This window comes from Radiomyces spectabilis, assembly GCF_025331425.1.
Source record: "Radiomyces spectabilis strain NRRL 2753 chromosome Unknown BYT42scaffold_1, whole genome shotgun sequence".
Taxonomy (NCBI): domain Eukaryota; kingdom Fungi; phylum Mucoromycota; class Mucoromycetes; order Mucorales; family Radiomycetaceae; genus Radiomyces; species Radiomyces spectabilis.
The window spans coordinates 64,497-88,323 of NW_026251926.1; the positions used below are offsets into that span (position 1 = coordinate 64,497).

A 23,827-nucleotide genomic window follows, 5' to 3' on the forward strand; every position below is an offset into this window, starting at 1 on the left:
AAACCCAATTTTCTTCCTCCAGTCAGCATGTGCATTGACATTTCTATCTGCATGGTTACATAAAATTCCTACGTATTGGAACCGTTCAAATGTTCACAATTTTATAACTTTCGTGGGTAACTGCAAAATTTGATAATAGCGCTTAATGTTGAGCGTGCCAGCAATTACTTCTATAAATTTGGACGAAGCTTTTAATTTATCAAAGAAATCAGAATAAAAAGTAGGGGCAGAATATGAAAACAAAGATGTCTTTTAAAAGGCACATAAGCGGTGGCAGAGGTCATGCAACAACTGTCAGATTACGTGATTTGTCGTGGGCTGAGGGACTGTCTTTTGGATTGAGTGGACAAGAAATCCTGCAGCTGCGTTTGTAATTTTTTTCTCGGAACATACAGAGTTCCGATTTGTTGTCTTGGTTTTCTCGTCAAAATGAGGCAAATGAACCAAGTCAAGAGATCACTCAATCATTTTTCCGATTTGTTGCAATGGTGATTGTTGTGTATGAAGAAGTTTTAAACTATCTATTCAGGCAATATGAAGGAAGATATTCTTGCGTTTTTTTTTCTTCCTTTTCTTTTGCACATCCAAGGTTATTTTTGCTGTTAAGCTGAATGTACGGCCATCCAAAAGACCAAACGGGGTCATCGAGCAAAAACCGTCGCAAGTCACCGTCTCTGCAAGATACCGAGGACTATTTCGCGCGACTGTTAGCCGCCGAGGACCAAAGTATTGTTAGCATCAACGACGTCGACCGATTCGATTACTCGCTTTATTCGACATCCATCAATACTCAGTTTTCCACATCCGGCAGCGACATCTCTTCCGAGACTACCAGCGACACCCCTTCCAAGCCATCCTCTCATCATCAGCCTCCATTCCAGCATTACCAGAACCCATATCAACGCTCTCTGTACCAGCAAGCACCACAAACCGCACCACAACAGCAACATGCAAATACTTTTCTTGTGAACTGTCCTCAGCCCGACGATCTGTCTTCTCCCGCCGCAACACGCGTCCTGTATGACATGGAATCCCTCCAAGATCGATACTCAGTACAATTGCAACACCGTCTGGAGAAACTCGGTGATAATCCCATGCTGTTTGATTCATCCGATCCTTCCTATGCAGGTTTCATTTCTGGCGATGACAGCAAACCAATGTATGGAACACTTGACCAAACTGAAGATATGTACCAGAGCGATCCGTTTCAGATGACCACGCCAGTAGGTTTGGCGTTGCAGTCATTTATGGCAGCAAATGATGTGAATGGATGCAATGTGAATCTCTGGCAGCCCGCATACTCATCAAGCAGTGACAGTGTGGCGCCATCGATCCTGCAACAACCAACCACAGATCATCACGCGTCCATCACAGGATATATGCCAGGAAGTGCCGTGAATCACCTAAATTATATGGGATATCGTGGGTTACCTTCAGCGTATGCTATTTCTTCCAAGAAAACCGAAAATGAGGGCGGCGTCTATGTACGAAAGGCATGCGTTGCATGTAAAGCGAGCCACGTGGCCTGCGATGTGCAACGTCCTTGTGCGCGTTGCGTACGACTAAACAAGGCGGACACATGCCAAGATGCGGAAAGAAAAAAGCGTGGTCGACCGTGCGGTTCTACCAAGAAAAAGCCTGGGAATGATCAGAAAGAAAAAGGTCCCAGGCATAAAATGCAAAGATGTTGATCTTTCGAACAAAAGAAAAGAAAAACGAATAAACAAAAAACCTAATAGAAGAAAATATGATACTGTTTATAACGAAAATGACAATAATATAGCAAGAATTTTACCATTACATAGTAAAAAAAAAAAAAGAAAAGATATGGGGTACATAACCATCTAGCAGGAGAGAGATCTAAAGAATCAGAAGCAAGAGCAAGTAAAATCCAAGCCCAACCACAGCAATATCGAATACATCCTTCAAAAATCCGTTCATGATGCGCTTGAGGGCTTCGATCCGTGATACTTTGGGCCGATTAAACAACGCTTGCGAGATCGATAATTCTTCAGTGTCCTGGGAGTACATCTTTCTCTGACTTGCCGTGGATAATAGCCTGTTACGGTATAACTGCGTGCTCAAAAGGGTGATGAGGGTGAATCCCAATAAGCAGCCGTACGCGATGAAAATGTTGACTTGATCGGGGAACCAGCACACCTTGATGCCTGGTTCGCTGGAAGAAAGGTCCAAAAGCATGACACCCGGGTATCTTAAACCCTGAGCCATACTGAATGTTGGAACGGTGTATTCTGTCACTCCAGGCCGGTGAGTGACAGCGCAGTAATCATGATCATCGCCTGAAAAGATGGCTTTTGGGTTGATGTGGTCCAACAACTGCTTGGATAACTCGGGTGATAGTAAATTCTGGTATTGGTACCCTTGTCCATCTCGGATCCCGCCCGGTCGACTCTGCCATCGATCAGGGCCACAATAAGTGCCCTCTGGGCGATAAAGCGGAACGTGGGTCATCAAAATGCGAGGTAAAGGTGGAAGAGAAGAGGTCATGACATCCAAGGCGTCCTGGTATACGTTGGGATCCGAACTGCTAAGCGATACGGTATCAATGACAACAAGGACATAATTGGTCATATTCACAAAGTAGGAAGTAGGACCGAATGCGCTGATAAAGCGGCGTTTAACATCGGGGCGGATCCCATTGCCAAATCCAATATCGTGATTTCCCACCATATAATAGGTCGGGGCCTGTGAGTTGAATAGACGGAAAAACCGGTCCACTTCCTTTTGCCATCTGCAGAAAGAATTGAAAAATCGTTTATCACCGCAATTGCATTTTTCATATGGGTCATCAACAGATAAACTACCCTTCGTCTTTCCATTCACGACCGCCGTCCATTAAATCGCCCATCATCATGACCGCCTGCGGTTGAAGTTGGTTGAGCAGTAAATGATAATTGCGTCGCATATATCGGTCGCTGTAAAACTCGGATAGTCGGAGCAGAACTCCTTCACGAGGATAGGAGAAAGCGTCTGTTATTTGCGGATCACCAATCAGCATCATTCTGTCAACCGGCTATATTCATTTCGAAGCATCAGCGGCCGCCTGAATTGCAATTGCAGATTCTACCATGAGGGCGGGTGGACTCACTTGTTGTGCCATGGCTTGGTGAGGTGAATGGGTAGGCCAAGGACTGCAGCGTCGTGCAGCGAACCAGAAAACCAAAAACTCGCCTTGCAATAGAGCAAGCACCCATATCAGTCGAAAAATAGGAACAAGGCGCCTGCCATTCCTTGAAGATAAAAAGTTGGTTTTGGGAACACCAACAGGAAACATGAAAAAAAGAGAGCAACGTTGTCCGACAGATGTCCAATTTCCCTTCGGAGCTTATGAACATTGGAAAATTAAGCTTTTGGCAAGCCGACGAAAAATTAGTGTAGCATCATTCACCCTCTGAGCAACTGCAATTCCCCAAGGAACTACTTTCTAAATACGTGCCGAAGGCATACGAGTACAGGGTTATTTCTCCCAACGAATGTACCTATTTGAAAAGCTTGCAGTATTTTGGCTCGACAATGGAACAAATCTATTACTGTCACTGATGAACTTTTGTAAAAAGATCATTTTCTCGAATGTGGTGTAGCCTTCTTTTCTCTGCTGGCTACATTCAGCCGCTGCATTTTATGACCTGTAATTGTTCTCTTTGGTATAGGCTTAATTTATACTTTTCTATAAACGGCATTTTAATCAAAAGTGTGTCGTTGTGGGTGAAAAATGGAATATGATGGCGGAAATCAATTTATTCATGCGTTCGTTATTCGTCTGATGTACAGTTTTATGGCTTCAGCAAAACCAACTTGTCATCTGAGCATTAAAACTATAGTTTGAAGCGTTATTAACCGATGGCTCATTGTTTGGCATGGGGTTGTCTTGCGTGCATCCAGGATCAAACCTGTGAAAGCCGGTACGGTAGATTTCAGTCTCCGACCAACTGCCCCATCCCATTAAGAAGGAAATCGGGTTTGTCTCGCTTTTCTCGTCATTGCTTTGTTCCAATGAAGTACTGGGCCGTTGCCTGCTTCTTATGCTTCTTTGCGATACATGCCATCGCTTTAAATCAAGCTCCCTTTTCTTCGCAAAAAAACAGTCATCCCAACGAAATTGACCAATTTCTTACTCTCAAAACCGTCTACGAGCCAGCACAACGCCCATTACTCTTTCGACGACTCGATCTCACTTCCGATGTCACAGCAAAAGGTCAAAGCGAACACTACCCCGTCCGATTCGCAGTGAATCAAGTCCCAAAACCTTCGGAGCTTGCCTTGGAACAACTCGATAGTCTTCGAAAAACTGGAGCTCTGGTTCGCTGGCAAGCTATTGCTCCATTTCAGCCAAATACACTGGATTCGCTTCACTGGGGTCTCGTGCCCGATGTATCTCACCGCCCGTCGGTACTGGCGCTGGCAATGATGACATACAATGCATATAACCCCGTAGGCGGAGGCGTCAACCACGACTGGTACGAACTTGAACCTCCATGGAAAGTCGTAAGCATCCAAAAAAAAAAAGCTCGGTGAATGCGAAGTTGGACAAGAAATTCTCACAGCAACAAAAATGAATAGAATTCCTCGTTTGGATGGCATGCCGACGGTATCCGGGGACACGTCTTTGGCAATGCTGATAATTCCTTACTGGTGATCAGCATCAAAGGCACCAGTGCAGGACTTTTCACTGGCGGGCCCACCGGCGAGAAAGATAAATTGAATGTAAAATGCAGATCGAGGGTTGCGTTGACGCGTGTACAATCCCTTATATTAATTCGTCTACTTGAGATAGGATAACATTCTATTTTCTTGCTGTTGCGGACATATCAGTCGAGGCTGGAAATCGGTTTGTGATTGCTATGATCCAAGTACCAGCTATCAATGCGAGAGCAGCTGCATAGAAAAAAGTATTCTGAAACACGAACAGTATTACGATCATGCCCTGGTATGTATACATTAGCAACATGTGCAATCATTCTGTTGACCCCTGGTTACGGATTTTTTTTGTCAAGATGCTAAATGTGCATGGATAGGAAATTTTCAGGGATGTCAGTGATCAGTACCCTAATGCTACTATTTGGATGACAGGTCATTCACTGGGGGGAGCACTGGCGAGCATGGTAGGTCAAACCTACGGTATACCTACCGTAACCTTTGAAAGTCCAGGCGATCAACTGGCATCCACACGCTTGCATTTACCGCGTCCTCCTGGCATCGGTCATTTACCGATATGGCATTTTGGTCATACAGCAGACCCTATTTTTATCGGTGTGTGCACAGTAAGTAACAAATGCACTTTAATTGTTTTGATGAGCATCAAACAAATCTCAACCGCATCACAAAATACAGGGTCCAATGAGTAGCTGCTGGTACGGTGGATTTGCAATGGAGACGCGATGTCATACGGGCAAGGTAAAAGCTCATTTGTGCAGTAGATTTGTACCATGGGTTTTTCATGCTAATAACACAACCCTAGGTCTGTGTATGGGATACCGTGAATGATCATGGTTGGCGCGTCGATATTCGATCGCATCGTGTTGCTGATGTGATTGAAAATATCCTTAAAAAGCCGGATGAGTTTCCCTTACCACAGTGCGAGGTTGAAACTGACTGCCAGGACTGTGGTCTTTGGAACTTTGTAGATCAAAGGGATGAATAGACTCCTTAGCTTCTTCTGTACAATAATCACTCGAGTAAATTTTTGTTTAATTCTTTGTACCCATAAAAATAATCTCATCTTTTTTTTTCAACAAGTCAGAAAGCGGTTCTTTTATCTTGGAAGAAAAAGAAGTGCTCCTTTTCTTTCAGATCCAATCAGTGAACACCTTTTTGCATTCATTCCGGCTCGGAACAATTGCAATCCTGCCAGATCAAAAATTCATTGACAATTTTGGTGTCACGGGAAATAGCACCCTTTTTAATTTCAAGGTCTTTTTTTTTTTTTTTTTACCTTTCTTTTACATCGTACCGAACCAAAAAAAATTCAACCCTGTTTTCCCACCCTTATTTCCTTGTATTCCCCTTCATACCCCGTTGATGGCTCAGCTTTCAGGAACCGTGAAAAACGACTATTTTTCAGACGCAGAAGATTCAGACAGAGATCAGCTTTCGGACGACGAAGGATTCGCACTCCACGATTACGACCTCGATGTAGTCGACGATGCTATTATTAACGCTCATAATTCCGAATTCCTTGATCACTTTGGGTTCAAAATTCAAGTAAAGACAGATGACGAGGAATCCGATGACTCGAGCGGTTCTGATTTGGATTCAGACGACGAGCAGCCGACCAGTACCGCAGACGCCACTTCCGTTCATGGCTTTAGCACCGACGAAAATGAAGAGAGACCCACCGTGGCCAAATCAAGCAACAACGCTAGTCGCGAACGTCAACATCATCGTCATTCCAGCGGGTCTTCGGTCCATCATAAATCGTTGTTCTCACCGTCAGCGTCCAGTGATGACGACGGCCACTCCATCGATACCGCCATGACCACTCCCACTGCCCACAAGCAACATCATCTGTCACTCACTTCCGTTGAACCCCTACCTTTTGAACGATCACCAAGCAACGCTATTCCAGCGGTACCACCGTCGTCCAACGACACGGTGACCACCAAAAGTCGTCGTGGACGATCCATGACAGTGTCTAGACCTTCTGACACCATTCCCACCCTGAACCAACCACCTTTAACTACGATGCATGAGGATAACGTTATTTCTTCGCAGCAGGACGTCCCTACTTCAACTCGAAGAGCGCGCGCTGCGACCGTTTCACGACCATCTTTGCCGAACCATTCTTATGGTAAATCGGGTTTGACCGATCAGCCTTCCATACCAGATACCGTTGCCGAGGATCCTGACAGCAACAGACAATCTTCCGATACCCTTTCGTCCAATTCTGTCAAGCAATCCTTTGACGTCAGTTCAAATCATGCGCGAAGCCCAAGTCAATCCAGCGGGATTTCCCTTTCCAACATGAACCCCTTCAAGCGTTCATCATCCCCATCGCCTTCGATCGCGTCCCAATCCTCAGGAACGTATACTGTCCCTACCAAGGTTACACGACCTTCCCAAGCTTATCGCGAACGTCAGAGTAAACGCATGTCTGAGTTCTCTAACGTCAACACCACCAGTTATTATGCCATGCTTTTATCCAAATTTCGCCCATCGTTGTCCGACGATCATGCACCTGATTCTGCAAAACATGCTGCGCTCAAGTCTCAGGCACTCGAACAAATCAACATCCTCAGACGAACCGAACCACAAGCTTACGATTACGGTAACGTGATGTGTTCAATCGTTATACCCTTTCGCTAATCTCTAACCGTGACCGGAACTTTTTTCTTTCCTTCATACAGATTTCTGGGAAACAGCTGTTACTGATTTTGATAAAGTGGTGCGAACGCAGCATGCCGCGCTAAGACATCATCTGATGGTCGGTATACCACCTTCCATGCGTGGCATGCTCTGGCAAATCTTCTCCAGGGCACACAACAATGGAGATATCCAAGTGGAGTACAAGGCATTACAGAGTCGCACCAGTCCACATGAGAAACTTATCCGACGTGATCTGGCTCGTACATTCCCCACACATGAATTTTTCCGCGAACAACATGGAGAAGGCCAAGAAGCGCTCTTCAAAGTGATGAAAGCTTACGGTATATTTGATCAAGAAGTCGGGTATTGTCAAGGGCTTCCTTTCGTTGTTGGCTGTTTACTATTGCATGTAAGTACGCAGCGATTCTCCTGTGGAGAGTGTCCCTTTGTTCTTATGTAACCGCTTTTGTCAATTAGATGCCAGATGATGCCGCGTTTTGCGTCCTCGTAAAGTTAATGAGTCATTATGGGCTACGCGGTCTTTACACGTCGCAGATGGAATTATTGCTGGAACGACTGTATCAATTTGATCATCTCTTGCAGCAAAAGTTGCCGGAAGTCCATAGTCATTTGGAGCGACAAGAAATTAAGCCTTCCATGTACGCATCGCAATGGTTTATGACCTTTTTCGCCTATCGCTGTCCTCTTCCGCTGGTGTATCGCGTGCTGGATCTCGTCTTTGTCGAAGGCTTACAAGTAGTACTGCAATTTGCGCTAGCATTGATGCAGAGAAATCAAAATGCTATTCTAAAACTCGACTTTGAAGCTATTCTCAAGTTCTTTAGCGAAAATGTGTATGATGTCTACAAGGTAAAGAAAAACCCTTATATAACTCATATGTACATTTATTGATCCTGTCGCTTTTTAGGATGATACGAATGCATTTGTAAGAGATGCATACGAAATTGATATTTCCCCTCGACTTTTGGCCCGTCTATCGAAGCAACATGCCGCCGAAATTGCACGGGAAGCCAAACGTCAGTCGCAAGAAGAAAACTTGCGACAGATTAATGCACAGCTGGGACAACAAGTGGAGCAGATCGAAAACAAGTACAAGACGCTGGAAATGGAGCATCAAGAAATGACGCGTCAGGCAGTGGAAACGAAAATGAACATGGCGCGAATGAATGACGAGAATCAGGAATTGCGACGCCAGCTTGGACAAATGCGACACGAGTTTGAGGAACTTAAACTGACCATGGAACGGAACTTTAAACAGCAAATGGATGAGATGGACCGTAAAAATACCGACTTGACTCGTCGTAACCAATCTTTGGAACAACAATTAGCAGAAACGGAAGCCATGCTGATCAACTTTAAAGTAGAGTATGCTCAACGGGAAAGTGATTACGAACAAGTGCGAAAACAATGGCATACTTTACAACATCGGACGTCAACAGAATAGAATATTCTGTGATTCTTCGTGCGGTTTTCTTTCTTCCTCCTCCCCCCCCCCCCCTCTCTTTTTTCCATTAATGGCTGTCGATCTTTCTCTATTGCCACTTATCCCTCCTTTGTATATAGTATATCCTATATGAGTCGATCGTGTTCTTTCAAGTTGACGGAAAAAATAAATTAAAAAAATGAATTCAATTATTTTCGATCACTTGGAAACATAGCAGCATATTATGTAGACGATTTCCATACCATCTTTTTCTCGGGCAACGCATCTTCAATTGTGTTTTACTGTAATTGTTTCTATTCATCTTACTTGTGGTCCTGAGTATATAGTTTTTTCTTAATTCTTGAGGTCCATCCTTCGACATGGTCCGCAGAGTGCCGGACTCAGTCCAAGAGCCAATATATTGGAGCGAGGTAGCAATAAAATTTATGTACACGATTGCGAAAACTATTACAGATACAAAGGGAGCTGGGTAGTGGGTAGGTGAGGTCTTGTTTCCTTAGATATTGTCTCGCTTGATAGTCTGCATTGCGTATCCTAGCACCTCCAGGGGCATGCCAGTGCCTTTCAGGTGGATGGAGGTCAAGCTCGTTTTTCGGCGATCGATCAAATGCTTCAAACCGGCTTCGGTGATGGATCCACAATGTGATATATCTACATGTCGCAGGTGCTCACATTCACTGAGCTCCTGCAACACGACATCGGTGACGGACGATAAACCAGATAAATTGACATGCTGAAGATGGGGACTAGCAGAAATGAGGTTTCGTAGACCTTGAGTTGATATGCCAAAACAATCACTTAGGCACAGTCTCTTGAGCTTAGGAAGATTTGTGGAGCGCACACTGACAAAGGCCTCGTCGGTTAAGTAAGGGCTTCCTTCCACATCCAGGATCTGGAGCGTCTGGTTTGACTGGTACAACATGATATAGAGTACAGAATCTGTCAAGATTTTTGATCTTCTGATGGAAATCTCATGCCATCCTTGTTTTCGGTTAAACAATAATGTGCTGTGAGGAGAAACTGTAGGCGTGCGCAATCCTATTTCCAGTTGACCGTACTGAACCTGCTGGCAAAACCGATTCCGTTGATAAAACAGTCGTTGAAGGCTGGGACAGCAATAGCAGAGAATATTAACGACCGGGGTAATGTTCACCAAGCAGTGGCGTAGCTGAAGATGAACGAGGTGAGGACAGCGACAAAGGATGATGGCTAGATGGCTCGCTGTTAGGCCATGGATGCTGGAAAGTACGAGCGTAGTAATAGAAAATGGTTTGAGGGTAGCGACAAATTGGAAGAACTGATCGGAAAAAAATGAGCCTGGAAATTCGAGCCGTTGCAAAGCTTGATCATCAATGTGCGTGTAAGTTCCAAGCGCCGTAAAACAGTCGTGCACGTCGAGATAGGTTAGCTTTGGACAACTCTTTGCAACTTGCTCCATCACATCGTGGAGTTTAAGCGTAATACCGCCCCATCGTAATTTCCGCAACGTGGACCCCACAGAATCAAGCAAGGTAAGAAACAGATCGGATGTACAGGTCACTTCTGACATATCTAAACAAAAAAATCCAAGTCTTAATGCAGCCCACTTCATAGTCACATTACGCATATTTTTATGTTCATATTATACGCTGCTGTCAATATTATACAATTTGCTTACCTAGCGTATGCAAGTGGCTGCAACCGTGCATCAGTAGAGTGCTCAGGATCCGGTCTCCATTTATGTGCTCACTGTACAGTCTAAAACTGGACAAAGAAGTGGTATGCAGGCGAGAGAGGTACCCGTGCAAGGTGGACGGATTGACGCTTCCATTTTTACTCATAAAATCGAGGTTGCGCCACAAATGGGGGTTGCTGGTAAGATACCTTCTCCAGCGACGGGAGACGCGGGTACATCGTGCCAGGCACTTGAAGGGAATTCGGGAAAATATTTCGTGAAGTACATCGTTTGTCAGCCTCTTCATCATATCGACCTTTTGACCCATCGGCTTAGGTTGATTCATGCCGTGCCAAGCAATGCGCTCGCGAAAATATATCTCCTGAAATAAATGGTGGGTCTCAGGGATCACTTGCAGCGCCGAGTGAAGAATTTCCCATGCTGCATGATAGTTTCGGCTACTCAGGTGGATATTGCTCGCTATAATGTACCACAGTCCAGCGTTCGGATTGATCTGAAGCATGATTTGACACCGAGTCAAAGCTTGATGGGAATAGCCAAGGTTCTCCAGGCACCGGACCTGGTACAGAATGAGAATTTCTGTGTCAGGATGATCCATATCTTCCTTCAATCCTGTGAATAATCTGTAGGCCTCATGGTACCGGCCATTCACATATAAGTCTTTGCCAGCATCGATCAAGTCTCGCCAGTCTTGCTGCCGACCCTTGACAGCATGAAAACTAATCCACACATACAGAGAGAAAGGGGGTTTAATATCCGGGGTTCGTATGCAAATCACAAGCATATAGTTACGGGATTACTTGACGAAATAAGTTGACAGTGCGATGAAGCTGAACATTTTTATTTTGTTACACACAGTGAGAGGATGAGGTGAAGTAACAGCGGAAGAAAAAAGACATAATATTATGGTTGGAAGCTGGAGCATATTTGAGCTTCATACTAAGCATAAAGTTAAGTTCATTGTTCCGGGGGGAGGGAGAGGAGGAGGGGGGCGGGGAGAGGCGCTTTGCAGGAAATTTCAAGCATTCCTTGCACTTCCGAAAACCGCATCGTTCATTTCAGATCTCTACGGCGGACATTTCAAGAATGGAAGCAACTCCAGGTTTGCCTTTATTGAACAAAATTGGAAAGTGTAGCGTAGCCTGAACATGACCTATGATGAAAGATGAGACAGGAAGACATGCTATTTTTGAACTGGAAAACGATGCTTGAATGAACAAAAAAAAATGTAATAATTTGTTGATGCTAAATATGTATATGCGTCAGAAAAAAAGAGAACAACAGTTTGAAGAAACTTTTTTCAATGAAAAAAAGTAGTATAGGATCGCTTGTTTGAAGTGAATGGACTCGTTACTTTTTGTGAAGAAGGAAGAGGTTTTATCTTTTGGGGATGATTCCGATATGCCATGATTTTCGTTGCAGTAAGGCTTGACGATGATGGTCATACAGCGTTCGTGGATGAAGACACCACACACGTTTATGCTGCTTGATGGTCGACACCGCACGCTCATTTTCGTCATCCACGAACCGGTGTCGTTCGTTGATAATCACATCTGGAAAAATGGCTCCAAATTCTTCCTCGCCTTCATCCATATCATGTTCGCCAACAATAATGGTTACCAATGAGTGACACCAACGCAGCATTAACCATAGTCCTTCGGCCTTGACCGTAGGCGCAACGAGATACCGTAGCCGCGGGCATTTCGACACGATCAGTTCGGCCGTTGTTGCGGTCAAGACATCGTAATGATTTAATGTAAGCGATAAGAGGTCCGCGCCAAACGTGGGTAAAATCGCATTTCGAAGTGCACCAGGATGGTGGAAATAGTGGGAGATGTGGGTTAAAGTGCCTGGTGCCGGTGTTCGTGCCGTCACTGCCGTGGTTGCGGTCCCTGGATTGGATGAATTGGGGAAAACGAAATAGGACGAACAGCAAGATAACGAAGCGATCGCATGCTGGGATAATTCTATTGTGTGATCTGTTGAAAGGTTTGTCAGCATGAAGCATGCAGAAGAACGCAGTATGGGTAAAATATTATGCAGTTGTTTCGGCATCATGCTCGATTGCAGGAACGTTAAATTGGGGCATAATTGGGCAATGTGTATAAAAAATGCGTCGGAGTGCAGTGGAAGATTGGGCAGCTTCATCATTTCCAAAGAGCGTCCATGCTTTTGGCAGAACTGAATAATCTCTTGGGGCGCAACGGTATCAGGAAAAATCGCTTTATGGTATACCCTCTGACACACGAGCTGATAAGTGTATCTGTTGACGAACAGGAACGATTTCAGATGCTCTTGATCAATGAACAGTGCAATTTGCATGAGGAGCTCATTGGGAAAAACAGGTTGACTGCTTTGCCTTGACATGACCATGGTGCTATTTGGCCGGTTGGCAGTTGCGTTGAGGGCTTTTTTTTTTTCTCGTGGGTGCTATGGATAGAAAATAGGGAACCCAATAGCGCAGCACGTGGTCAGCGGAAAGACAAAAAAAAAAAAAAAGAAAAAAACAGGAATGACGACGGCAATGGCAATGGTAACGGTAGTTGTCTGAGTGAGGACCGGTTTGAATGGGGGAAGGGGATAGGAAGAAGGGACGACAAAGAAGTATTTAAAAACAGCAAGGAAGAAATTAGTTATTTTTCAATCTCTCTCTTTTTTATGAACTTTTTAATCGCTTCCTTTCACCAAGCATTGGGTTTGGCTGAGACCAGTAAAAGCCCCTCATTCTGTCTTGGTTTTTGTTTTTGGTAACATCGCACACTTGAGGTTAAGAGTGTAAAGGTTTATCTGAAAACAGTGCTAAACCAGGCAAAAAAGCACGAGCATTTTACAAAAGACATGCTATCATCCAATCCTTCCTTTTTGGGATATCTTCATGGTTCCGATCGGAGATATCCTGACATGCATTGTCCTGCACGCTGCCCTATAATCATAAAAGCCATCCTATACATCTCAAGACTTCGATGCTTGTCGATCTGTTTTTATGCTCGCGAAAAAAGAAGCATTGACTTTTGGTTATGCGTGATTAACTCTGATATCCACATTTTGATAACATAATCATGTCGTCATGTTCGTTTGGCAAAAATCGGATTAGACTGTGGTGGAAATATCATGGCATACCTTTGCCGATAGAAATTTACCACCATAAAGTACGCTGCTGTGCACCAAATCAAGTATTGTCCAGTTTTTATATTTTTTTTTTAAAAAAAAAGTATGCTAGAGAGACCCTTGCAATACTTGAACAAATTCTACAATGTACTATGTTAAAAAAATCTTTAGTCAAGCTTTTATGAATGAAAAATGCTCGCACAATACCTTGCCATAAATAAGAATTGTGGATCCTCTTGAGCGAGAGGTCCTTCGTAATATATCAAATATAAAGACCGCGACTTTGCACGGTACCGGAAGCATCATTTTGGGGCGACTTTTTGCACGAAATGAACAGGGAGATATTTGCAGGAGGCCAACATGTATTGAACTTACAACACTTTGGGAGCAACTGGCAATGAAAGGAAAAATAACCAAAATTTAGGAACATGTATACCATCTATCAGCCGCTCAACTGTTAAAAGCTTTTTTTTATATGGCTACTGGCGGTTAAACTAGTGAAATAGCCTTTTCTTTGACAGAATCATTTTCTACAAATGAGGAACCCGCTTGATCACTTTCGACCTATCTAAAGGTTTATCGAGGCCTAAAAGGCACAGGGACAGGAAAGAAAGATCATCATAAAATAATGTCATGTAAGTACTCGCCATTATTTATCTGTGCATTTAGCACAAAAAAAAAGTTATCGAGGTGCCGTTGTCACCAATGCAGGTCAGACCCAAATTGCAGTATATAGTATCATAAATTCTTTGAAGCGCGACGGCTTTCGATACAATAAGAGACACATGAGGTGGACTCCGCCAACGCTCTCAGAGGTGCGTTGTTTCAAATAATCAAAGTCACGCTACGGCGTCGGTTAAGTGGGTTGTGATCGCAAATCGACTTTTCTTTCTGGTCCCCATTTCCTCATTTATCTGTGTGAGATTGAAAAAAAAAATATAAAATATGAGTGAGTATTATAAAAACATACAATAATAATATACGCACCAACCATCCAACTTTACTTTTTTTCTGTGTTTCGTTCGGCTTATACTTTTTGGCAATAGATAATCTTCCGGAAAACCTTCACTTTGGTTTACCTTATGCCGACTTCTCACCAACTACATCCCTCCATGATGCCGTCCTACACAGTCCCCAACTACAACACACCGCCCACCTCGGGGACCAGTTCCAAACCTTGTCGCCGTCTTATGCTCCTTTCCCCATTCTGCAGGCCACTATGCAGCCGCCCCAACTGCATCAACCCACCGTAGATCTTACCAAAGACCTCACTCCTCCCAAACCCAAACCCGCCAAAAAGAATCGAAACGACGGCATGCCAGCGCCCATGCGAGTTACTCGACCTCCCAATGCCTTTCTTCTCTTCAACAAAGAAATGAGAAAGAAACTGAAAGAACAGAATCCTTCCATGAAAGTAGCAGAAATCAGTAAAGAGATTGGCGAAAGATGGAAAACACTGAGTCAGGTAAGAAACAATTTCAATTTTTCGGCTCAACTGTTCCGCTTGTTGGATTTTCTTTTCTTTTCTTTGATCTGACTCATTTTTCAAACATAGGCTGACAAAGATCGTTATGTCAATGAAGCCAACAAAATCAAGGAGACCCAGCGAGCGTTGCATCCTAATTCAATGTATATCCGAAGGTCAAAAGCCGAGCTAGCCAAAGCTGGACATTATTCCAAATCCAAAAACAAGGCAGACGATAACCCGTCCGATATCTTTGCCGACAATAACCTTGTACAGTTCCTCAATATCCCAAATACACCCATGCGCCATACATCGTCTCAAACTCAACGCCGAAAACATCGCCGAGATAAGAATCCCGCCGCCCCCAAACATCCTTTATCGGCCTACATGTGGTACCTTACCGAAGTTCGCCCTGATACCATGCGCACTTATCCCGGCTCCACTGTGGGCCAGATCAGCAAACTGTGTGCTGAGCGATGGAATACCATGACCCCAGCGGAACAGTTACCGTGGAAAACAAAAGCTCAAGCCGACAAGGCCCGATACGCAAGAGAAATGCAAATTTATGCTGCTCAAAATGATCATCCCATGGGTCGTGGCACGCGACAAAAATATCGATCAGTATCAGCCGCCGCCGCTGCCGCCGAAGCAGCCGCATTAATCGATCCCCTTGAAGACTCTACTAGCCTGTTTATAACCGATGCAAAAGAACAAGGATGTTGATTGCTTGCTTGCAGTTGGGTTATTTTTTTTCTTTGGAAAGAACTGTGCTTACTTTCCAAATATTGTTACTTCATTGATTAGTTATATTATCGATGATGCATCTTTGTCGTCTATCTAGGAGGAGTGGGCATGGCGCCTGGAGAAAAGGCAGATGATTGATACATGACCTGGGATAAAGGACTGGGTGAAATCATGTTGGCACCCGAATTGCGACGAACTTGCTGCTGCGTCAAGTAAGGCACGGCACTGTTCATGAAACTGGGTTGGGGTTGGGATGACGGTTGCTGCGCAAAGGATGGAGATGGAACCGGCCCTGCAGGAGAGTGGGTGGTGGTGGTGGTGGTGTTGGATCGAGGTGGAATAGGTCCGACATCAATGAGTCGCCATCGTTCTTTTTGATATGTCGGTGTGATATTGGCATATGGTGGTAAAGGTTCGATTTTGTCCGTGGTTGGGAACGCAAAGATTTTGTTGGGTGGAAGATTGCCTCTGTAAGCAGTCTCCAGTAACGGTAATCGCTCCATAGCCGATTGGATCTCGTCCGGCGTAATAAGATCTTTGGGTGGAACCTTGGCCATCAGCTCCGAAATCTTGGATTGCAACACTTTAGCTAGAACAATTATCATGAGCATCAGGTTAAGAGCTTGTCGTTCTAACTTGCCCGTCACAAACAAATATCAAACACTTACCGGTCTCCAATTCTGTGTCATCAATGTTCGTCCATTGAACATCTCCCAAACTGAATCGATGTTCTTGTCTTTGCAATAGCTGTCTTAAAAGTTGATTGTTTCTTTCCAATATCGCTTCAACGTTTGCAGGATCAGGCACAATCACGTCATCCACTTTGGCTGATTTTCCCTCAGCAACATGAAGAATGGTGTCGACATCAAGATCCTGCTGCTTGAGCCACGCCGTGTCGAGTTCACCATTAGCGTCACCTTCTTTATCGCTATTTGGGCTGTCATTACTGTGAGGTGTCGATGTCGTTGGCGACGCGTGTTTCGGTAAAAGAGGTAATTTTCCTTGCTTTTGCAGATTACGTTGCTTTCGTTCCCACTTTTTAAATCGTTTTGCTGCGCGTCCCATGTAAGTGCTTTCATAAGAGACATTGGCATTGCGCGAATCGCAGGCAGGGGCAAAGCTTGAAAAAGCGCCATAGTCCAACCATTGTACTAAAGAATATATCAAATCCATGAGTTTTGCTCTTCTGTCATACGAAGATTATAGATCCGAATTCAAAGAATTGACCGTTTTCTAAGCTTACTTCCAATCACAGGTTTATCTTCATGTTTGAATGTCTTTGGCGGGAATCGAGGCGGTAAAGCGACTGTACTCCTTAGTGTTGGGACCTCGTACATGTCAGCGGGTGTAGAATGAATCAACATTTCTTCAACATTGGCAGCTAGATCGATATTGCCATTAGTATCACTCGTATTGGTACCACTCGTCAAAGAAACAATCGATGAGATGGAGAAACGTACGTAAGATTTGGGCGTGATTCTCGGTATCGTTTGCGCATATGGTGGCATCCGTAAATACAAAGCCGTCGGGGGTTGATCGGAAAAGCGCTTTCCTAGGCGCTATGGATTCATCATATTTGATTTGATCGGCATCATCGTCGCCGGTTTGGCTCAATTTCCGTTTCATACGTCGCGTCTCTAATTGAAGCGTCGATACGGCGTAGCGGTACAGTTGCTCCACGTAAGCAATCTTTGTACGATCCAGCCGGAAGCCTTGTACAGCAGAGATGAATACCTGATCCAACTCGTTCTATTCCAAATGAAATGATGAGATACGACGTAGCATGTTATATAAGATTCGGTGTGTATTACTTTGAACTCGCTGACATTGGCATATTTGTCTGCTTCCAGATTAGATCGTAGGTCGTTTAAAGTGATGGCATTGGCTGTTTGCAGTGATTCCTCTTTATCCGTTCTATAGATAAATGTATAAGAGGGAATGATATTCACCATGCGCACTTGGAAAAACGACATGTTACCGTTGAAGAATATGGATAAATTGAAGCAGTAAATCCTTATATTCTGCGTTCATCTTGCTTCGTCCTTCTGATCGGTCAGGCGATTTTTTGGTGGGTGTCTTTTGCCGTGGTGCTTCATTGCCATTATTTAATGGCAGTACGTCTTCTGGACTGGAGTTGAATCTGCCGCTGCGCGTTGTACGTGTTACTGGCATGGACGTTTTGGCTCTGAAAAAAGCCCTGCCAGTGGGAAACTAAAAGATATCTCCGCCTGAGGCTCGTTCAAAGCGGCAAGTCACACCGAATGAGAACAAAAAATTCGCGTCACAACATCATCGACTTTTTGATTCTGCAAGAGCCCTTCCCCCCTTTTCTTTTTATAGTCAAGCAAAAAAAACGCACTATACTGATTTTTGTCAATTCATTAGATATAGTTGTTTTTTATACCATAAGCTTTTGGTATAGCTCACAAACTAAAGGAGGATGCTGCATTTTGTTATTTTCAGTCTCTTGTTGTTCGGCGAAGAAGAGCAAATTTGACCCTCCATAATTTCCGAATTAAAAGACGTCGCTTCTGTTTGAATAGGTTACTGTAAATTGTAACAAGACTTTTTATTATTCTTTCAAAAAAAAATAGAGGTTATGAAAATGGATCAGGATAACAAAAAAGAAAGGATGAAATGTTTTTGGAAATGACATGCATGTTCTCAAGTTCAGGCGGCATTCTCTGTTTCGGTATAGTAGTTTTCGCGCATGAATTCAAAGAAAGCGAAATGATCCGGTTGGCTGCCGTATTTGTACACAAATTGGGATGCAAGGTAGGCACCAAAGATGGCTTTCACGTAACTTTCAGGAACTCGTTTTAGCAGCGTTTCCAATCCAAGTTTCTCTAGTAACAGTCTAGGGAAGGCCTTCTTCAAAACCGCTTCACGGAGTTGAACATTCTCCCACAAGCCAGTGTGTTGCAGTTGCTCATTCAGCTGGACGATGGCCGTGGAAAGATCATCCGACAAGATCGAAATAGGCGTTTTTGTCTTTTTATGTTCGCGCCAAAGGGCGTTGAATTCCACCGCTGCGTTGCGTTCAATGATGTTCTGCACTTCCTTGACATAGGCTTCATAAAATTCCGGAATCTGGTTATCTTTGACGCACATGTGTTCTTCAAATTCGGGATCACTGAAAGCCAGGGCGGCCAATACTTCCAAAGAAGACGAGGTAACGCCACCTTTGTTGGCTGAAGCATCCTTGAATATCACAATGCCCGCCTTTTCCAACCGCAAGCGCGCTTCCTGAGTGAAGAACAGATTCGCGCCTTCCACAATATACTTGTACAAAGGATTACCGTTCTGGTTCAAAAGGCTCTGCACGTTGTTCAGGTCCACCGATTCAGGCCGGCCACCGCAAGGCACAAACACAGTCGCCGATGCCAATGGGTGGATGTGGAATGTGTTGCGGAAAGACAGCCCGTTTTCTACAATCGTGCCATCGGGAAGCGTCACGTTTTGCTCGTCGACCAGAACACGGAACCCTTGATCGGATAATTTGCTGGTGTCAAAGTTGCTGATCATGACACGTTGGTGCGCAAGTCGAGTCAATTCCTCCCGATGGATACCCTGGGGATCGTACAGCACACCGGAACCATCAACAACGGCAATGGTCTTGTCCTTGGAGATCTTGATCTCGTTGGATCCCAGATCGCCATCGGGGCCACCAGTCTGTACCTTGGTGCATTCTTCTTCATTCAGATCAAAGGTACGGTAGATGCCAAGCACGTACTGGTGCACCGATCGAGTCGTCATACCATACAGATCGTGTGGAATACCGCCCAACGACTGACTTTTACCGGTAGTGAAGGCTTTCCAGAAGCTGGCGTTACGACGACGAGCGTGTTGGGAGGCCCAATCCATGTAGTCGGCCGTGCCTTCGTCGGGCCCAAAGAATAAGATTTCAGGTTTACCCGTCAGATCCACCAAAGGTTCCTTGATCCCCGGGCTTTGACCAGCAATCAAGAGATCGAGGATGGAATCCACGTACTTTTCGAAAGCCACGACGGGTTTATCTTGCTGGCTGATATCGAGCAGAATCGTGCCCTTAGAGCCGCCTTCGGGAATGTCCTTATTTTTGCGCTGCTGGGTTGCTGCCAGAGCGTAGTTTTCATCGAAAAGCGTGCGCAAATTGATGGAATAAGCTTCAGGGTTGCGCGAGCGGATGATTCGGATACCGCCACGCGCCACATCACGGAAACGAAGATGGAAACCTCGGAATTCAGAACCAATCACGAGAAACATGCCATACAACTTGTTGGGATACTCGATCTCTGGCAGGAAACTGGGATCCAGCCGGAAGGAAAGGGCGACCTTGGTAGTCTGGTAAAAGTTGGTCTTGAGCACATGCTTGTTAAAAGTAAGGAACGCTTCAAACACAAGCTGTTCATGGCTGTTGCAAGTGACAGCTTTGATCTTTTTCAGTAACTGGTCATCCGTCAAATGTTCCACGTTGCTTAGCCGCTGGTATGAAATGGTAGGTTGCAAGGAAGCTTCACGCTGGTTGACGTAGTGCACCGTGGCAAAATTGACATAGAGCAATTTGATGAGATCGGGATACATCTTGATGATATCGAGAATGTACTCGCGAGTGAATGTATCCTGACGGAGCCGCTTTTTCATCTTGGAGAGAATTTCTTCATGGATAGGGTTGTTGCGATCCAGAATATCCATCAAGCTCGTGTACTCCTTTCCAAGTCGGTTCAAGAAATGCTGCGCAAATATCCATCCCACATAACCATACACTGTTTCTTGCACCGATAATTTGTTGGTCTTGAAAAACTGCTGAAGCGGCGTCTTTGGCAAGCAGTATAACAGTGAAGTTTCCTTCATCACCTGGTAAATGGAATGTTCAATAGGCACAGCCTTCGAATGGGGCAATGGGTTCAAGTACAGGCCCATAATCGTGACACCATTGGAAAATTGTTCTGCGTTGGAAAAAAAATGGATTGTATCAGTACGCTTGCATTTCAGTTTCCCATCTCCTCGCTTTTTCCCTTGTCAGCCGTTTTTTTTTATATCTCTCTCTGCTTATCCGCCTGTTTCACTGCAGCTGATGCCATGACTTACCAACATATTTGCGTGCCGAAAACAGTTCATAGTAGTGGTACAAATCGGACATGGCGGAAAGGAATCCTTGGGTGCTGCGTTGGCGGTATCCGATGATCAATCGGCGTTCGCGGCTTCCTTGAACTTCATACATCTCAATGACAGGACCTGTACGTTGAAGCACATTGCGCATCACGGCTTCGTAGACTTTCAAGGTATGTGCATTGGCTTTTTGCAGGAAGGTTTGATCGGCGACTTGACGAATGTCGCCCTCTTCCTCGGGAGTAGGCGTGGCATTCACAAATTGGCACTTGGTCACAAAGTAACAACGCAGCTGCGACGTTAGATTGGAAGAAACCGTACCAGTCGATCGATAAGACTCCACACGGTAAGCTTGTGAAGGCAAAGACGTATCAAGGTACTTTTCGTCAATTCTAAAGCCATTCCATACAAAATGTCAATGAACATGGACAAAAAAAAGTGTGTGGCAAAATTGTTCGCTCTCTTTTTCTCTCTTACCTTTTCTCGCATTGAGGTCCTTTGACTTGGGACACACCAGGTCTTGAGGAATGAATATAAATGGACGAGTCTTCGGATTCCTTTTCGAGGTTGATATCCAACACGTTCTCGTTCTTGGTGTAAGCGAGAATCTTGGCGCCATACAATGCCATGATATGATTGGCAATGGTTTCCACGGACTCCAAGGCAAAATAATAATCATCAATACCTAGGTTACTGTAAACAGTGTTAGGAAAAAAAAAGCGAATACCATCCTCGGTTCTATAACCCTTACCCGTAGAACCAGGATACTTCGTTTTCTACCAACGACGGAGGAAGGAAGCCCGTTTTTTCCAAATACGCACACACTTCCCCCATTTGCTCGTTTTTACCGGCAAATACGTTGGTGTTGTAGCCGCATATGTCTTCAATCGTGTGACAATTGGAGGGTAAAGTACCCGTCGCAGTAGGTTGGAGTAAAGCGCCGGTCATGGGCCGATGAAAAATTCAGAAAGTCAAAAAAAAGAGAAAGTAGGATCGAATACGGTTTCGTGGCAAGTAAACGAAATATGTCCTTATTTATAGACGCATAGCAACCACCAAACGAATGACTCACAAATTAAGGAGTCCAGTGCGTCAAAAGTCAAAACAATAAAACTTTCAGTTTGTGAGAAAAAGAGACAAAGAGCGACCCTTTGATTGGCTCGCTTGCCTCATGTTGGAAGTGGGTGGTTCGTTGCAAGTAAAAATTTCAACCCAAAAAAATGGCATGATATGAAAACATGAGCAACAATCACTATGCATTTGCTTACCACAATTTTTTCAATCTTATTATTGGTCCCCGGAACCATCGCAAACCTTGTCTATTTCCACGTTTTCCTTATGGAGTACAAAGGGGTTAACAGGAAATCCCATCGGCTCATGGAAACAGGGAAAAGGAAGACATGCCATGTTCCGCGGTTGAATAGAAATCACCCCAATAAAAAGCATACCCATTCTTGGTTGTTTGACCTCGCTGGACAATCTAGGCCCACCGACAATAGCGATTTACTCTGAACACCTTCAATCTTCTTTTTCCCAATAATTGCGACGAAGTTCCACTTAAGCTTTCTTTTTACCCGCATGTACCTGATCAAGTAGAGCTGGTAAAACTTCAGTCATGTTTTTGCAGTTCAAAACCATGTGGGGTGTTGACTGCTACTGTGTGTGTCACCTCTGCTTTAAGAGTGTTTACAGTATGGTCTGAGAGTCCAACTTCTGAGGAAGCCTTTAGAAACCATCTTGAAGCAGCTGAGTTGCAAAAAACTGGTGGCTACAGTTTTGACAACTGGTCTCTTGTCATTGGCAGCTGATACAAAAAGACACCACTACTGCCCTATTCAAAGCGTTGCAGCATTTAATAAAGCTGTAAGAAATACAAAGAATCATCAGAGATTGCAAAAAACGGATCTATTTTTGCCCTTGAGTAATGTCGGCAAACCGCGATTTCCTTGTTTGATCAGTAACATGCTTCTTTGTTACATGAATGTTAACCAAACAACCGGTATTTTTACAAAGTAAACAAATATGCTACTTTCCGATACCATGGCGAACATCGGTTGTCGATTCACCATGCAACAAACTCCCCCACTCACTCAATTTTCTACATCAATAAAACTTGCTGGTGCACTCATACCGCTACAGAAAAAAACCAAAATATGCATATAATAAATCATTGCTTGTATGTAAGGAATGATACAGATGATTATTAAAGGGTTGACATGAAAAGGGATCGGGTTGGGTGGTTACTGTTCAGTTGGTTGTCCAGTCAATTGTTCAGTTTCCTGATAATTAGGCTGTCCACTTTCTTCAGTTGATTCTTTTGCTGGTTGTTTAATCGCTTGGTCAATGTCTTGTACCGTTGGTGATTCAGTTTCTTGTTCCGTTGTTCGTTCATCCGACAGTTCAGATTTTTCTTCCGAAGACTCTACAGTTGGCTGTCCAGTGGTTCGTTCAACCGCTTGCTCAGTTTCTTCAGTTGACTGTTCAGGTGGCTGTCCAGTTGTTCGTTCATACGACGGTTCAGATTTTGGTTTGATAGACTTTGCCGTTGGCTGTTCAATTGGTGGTTCAACGACTTGTTCAGTTTGTATTTCACTCGTCCGTTCAGGGCTAGATTGTGTTTCATCCGGTTTCTGGCTGTTTCTAATGCCGCCAATGTCGCCGTAAATACCGTCCACTAGACAACTGCGCAGGAAAGGAACGCAGCATTGTGTATATGCGGATTCATAGGATTGTACAAATACAGCTTCATCTTCCAACGACGATGTCGGCAGATCGGCGTAATGTCTTAGCGCGCTTTCGATTTCCATAAAGCAGGCATCCAAATGGGTTTCCAAAGGTTTGAATAAACTGATGGCAGGCATCAACCGCAACGCATTAAATATGGACAGAACACTGTTGGTAAAGAGTGCCAAGGATGGATAGTCCATGAGCAACATGGGGGGATGAAATGTGTGGC

At 44.3% G+C, this 23,827-nt stretch overlaps 9 protein-coding genes across 9 annotated transcripts; 4 read left to right on the top strand and 5 right to left on the bottom strand.

Moving 5' to 3' along the window:
* Positions 1 to 364: 364 nt before the first annotated feature.
* On the top strand, positions 365 to 1,776 carry BYT42DRAFT_855 (uncharacterized protein). The gene is made up of 2 exons (XM_051572869.1): positions 365 to 1,159; positions 1,319 to 1,776. Exons 1-2 carry the CDS (start codon positions 612 to 614, stop codon positions 1,689 to 1,691), a joined length of 921 nt encoding a protein of 306 aa, XP_051427817.1. The 5' UTR covers positions 365 to 611; the 3' UTR covers positions 1,692 to 1,776.
* A 393-nt stretch (positions 1,777 to 2,169) lies between these two features.
* On the bottom strand, positions 2,170 to 2,869 carry BYT42DRAFT_469838 (Metallo-dependent phosphatase-like protein; the record flags this gene model as incomplete). Its single annotated transcript, XM_051563551.1, has 2 exons — positions 2,170 to 2,752; positions 2,826 to 2,869. Coding segments are annotated over 2 exons (627 nt in total), but the record flags the coding sequence as incomplete, so codon positions are not given.
* A 1,559-nt stretch (positions 2,870 to 4,428) lies between these two features.
* BYT42DRAFT_488025 (Alpha/Beta hydrolase protein) lies at positions 4,429 to 5,662 on the top strand (the record flags this gene model as incomplete). Its single annotated transcript, XM_051563847.1, has 6 exons — positions 4,429 to 4,506; positions 4,582 to 4,725; positions 4,796 to 4,948; positions 5,037 to 5,282; positions 5,353 to 5,415; positions 5,480 to 5,662. The coding sequence occupies 6 exons, from the start codon at positions 4,429 to 4,431 to the stop codon at positions 5,660 to 5,662; spliced, it is 867 nt and encodes a 288-aa protein (XP_051427819.1).
* A 304-nt stretch (positions 5,663 to 5,966) lies between these two features.
* On the top strand, positions 5,967 to 9,016 carry BYT42DRAFT_524239 (rab-GTPase-TBC domain-containing protein). Its single transcript, XM_051565313.1, has 4 exons — positions 5,967 to 7,285; positions 7,365 to 7,732; positions 7,801 to 8,193; positions 8,252 to 9,016. The coding sequence occupies exons 1-4, from the start codon at positions 6,040 to 6,042 to the stop codon at positions 8,786 to 8,788; spliced, it is 2,544 nt and encodes an 847-aa protein (XP_051427820.1). The 5' UTR covers positions 5,967 to 6,039; the 3' UTR covers positions 8,789 to 9,016.
* A 268-nt stretch (positions 9,017 to 9,284) lies between these two features.
* Positions 9,285 to 11,553, bottom strand: BYT42DRAFT_640479 (uncharacterized protein; the record flags this gene model as incomplete). Its single annotated transcript, XM_051572528.1, has 3 exons — positions 10,568 to 11,553; positions 10,446 to 10,462; positions 9,285 to 10,339 (listed from the first exon to the last, which is right to left on the bottom strand). Exons 1-3 carry the CDS (start codon positions 11,245 to 11,247, stop codon positions 9,285 to 9,287), a joined length of 1,752 nt encoding a protein of 583 aa, XP_051427821.1. The 5' UTR covers positions 11,248 to 11,553.
* Positions 11,554 to 11,840: 287 nt separating this feature from the next.
* Positions 11,841 to 12,836, bottom strand: BYT42DRAFT_541583 (uncharacterized protein; the record flags this gene model as incomplete). Its single annotated transcript, XM_051565560.1, has 1 exon — positions 11,841 to 12,836. The coding sequence occupies one exon, from the start codon at positions 12,834 to 12,836 to the stop codon at positions 11,841 to 11,843; it is 996 nt and encodes a 331-aa protein (XP_051427822.1).
* A 1,954-nt stretch (positions 12,837 to 14,790) lies between these two features.
* BYT42DRAFT_609088 (high mobility group box domain-containing protein) lies at positions 14,791 to 15,759 on the top strand (the record flags this gene model as incomplete). The annotated part of the gene is made up of 2 exons (XM_051571220.1): positions 14,791 to 15,036; positions 15,127 to 15,759. 2 exons carry the CDS (start codon positions 14,791 to 14,793, stop codon positions 15,757 to 15,759), a joined length of 879 nt encoding a protein of 292 aa, XP_051427823.1.
* A 110-nt stretch (positions 15,760 to 15,869) lies between these two features.
* On the bottom strand, positions 15,870 to 17,952 carry BYT42DRAFT_609089 (uncharacterized protein; the record flags this gene model as incomplete). The annotated part of the gene is made up of 6 exons (XM_051571221.1): positions 15,870 to 16,369; positions 16,449 to 16,931; positions 17,024 to 17,161; positions 17,241 to 17,529; positions 17,592 to 17,694; positions 17,759 to 17,952. 6 exons carry the CDS (start codon positions 17,950 to 17,952, stop codon positions 15,870 to 15,872), a joined length of 1,707 nt encoding a protein of 568 aa, XP_051427824.1.
* Positions 17,953 to 18,309: 357 nt separating this feature from the next.
* BYT42DRAFT_550551 (Glutamate/Leucine/Phenylalanine/Valine dehydrogenase-domain-containing protein) lies at positions 18,310 to 22,259 on the bottom strand. Its single transcript, XM_051566146.1, has 4 exons — positions 21,623 to 22,259; positions 21,349 to 21,564; positions 20,851 to 21,263; positions 18,310 to 20,708 (listed from the first exon to the last, which is right to left on the bottom strand). The coding sequence occupies exons 1-4, from the start codon at positions 21,817 to 21,819 to the stop codon at positions 18,451 to 18,453; spliced, it is 3,084 nt and encodes a 1,027-aa protein (XP_051427825.1). The 5' UTR covers positions 21,820 to 22,259; the 3' UTR covers positions 18,310 to 18,450.
* Between the last annotated feature and the right edge of the window lie 1,568 nt (positions 22,260 to 23,827).

Bases quoted from the DNA above. Each gene is read 5' to 3' on its own strand.
- BYT42DRAFT_855 (XM_051572869.1), top strand. From the start codon at position 612: ATGTACGGCCATCCAAAAGACCAAACGGGGTCATCGAGCAAAAACCGT. The intron at 1,160-1,318 runs GTATGGAACACT...AAGCAGTGACAG, and splicing joins GGCGATGACAGCAAACCAAT to TGTGGCGCCATCGATCCTGC.
- BYT42DRAFT_524239 (XM_051565313.1), top strand. From the start codon at position 6,040: ATGGCTCAGCTTTCAGGAACCGTGAAAAACGACTATTTTTCAGACGCA. The intron at 7,733-7,800 runs GTAAGTACGCAG...TTTGTCAATTAG, and splicing joins TTGGCTGTTTACTATTGCAT to ATGCCAGATGATGCCGCGTT. The intron at 8,194-8,251 runs GTAAAGAAAAAC...GTCGCTTTTTAG, and splicing joins ATGTGTATGATGTCTACAAG to GATGATACGAATGCATTTGT.
- BYT42DRAFT_550551 (XM_051566146.1), bottom strand. From the start codon at position 21,819: ATGACCGGCGCTTTACTCCAACCTACTGCGACGGGTACTTTACCCTCC. The intron at 21,565-21,622 runs GTAAGGGTTATA...CACTGTTTACAG, and splicing joins GAAGTATCCTGGTTCTACGG to TAACCTAGGTATTGATGATT. The intron at 20,709-20,850 runs GTAAGTCATGGC...TTTCCAACGCAG, and splicing joins TTCGGCACGCAAATATGTTG to AACAATTTTCCAATGGTGTC.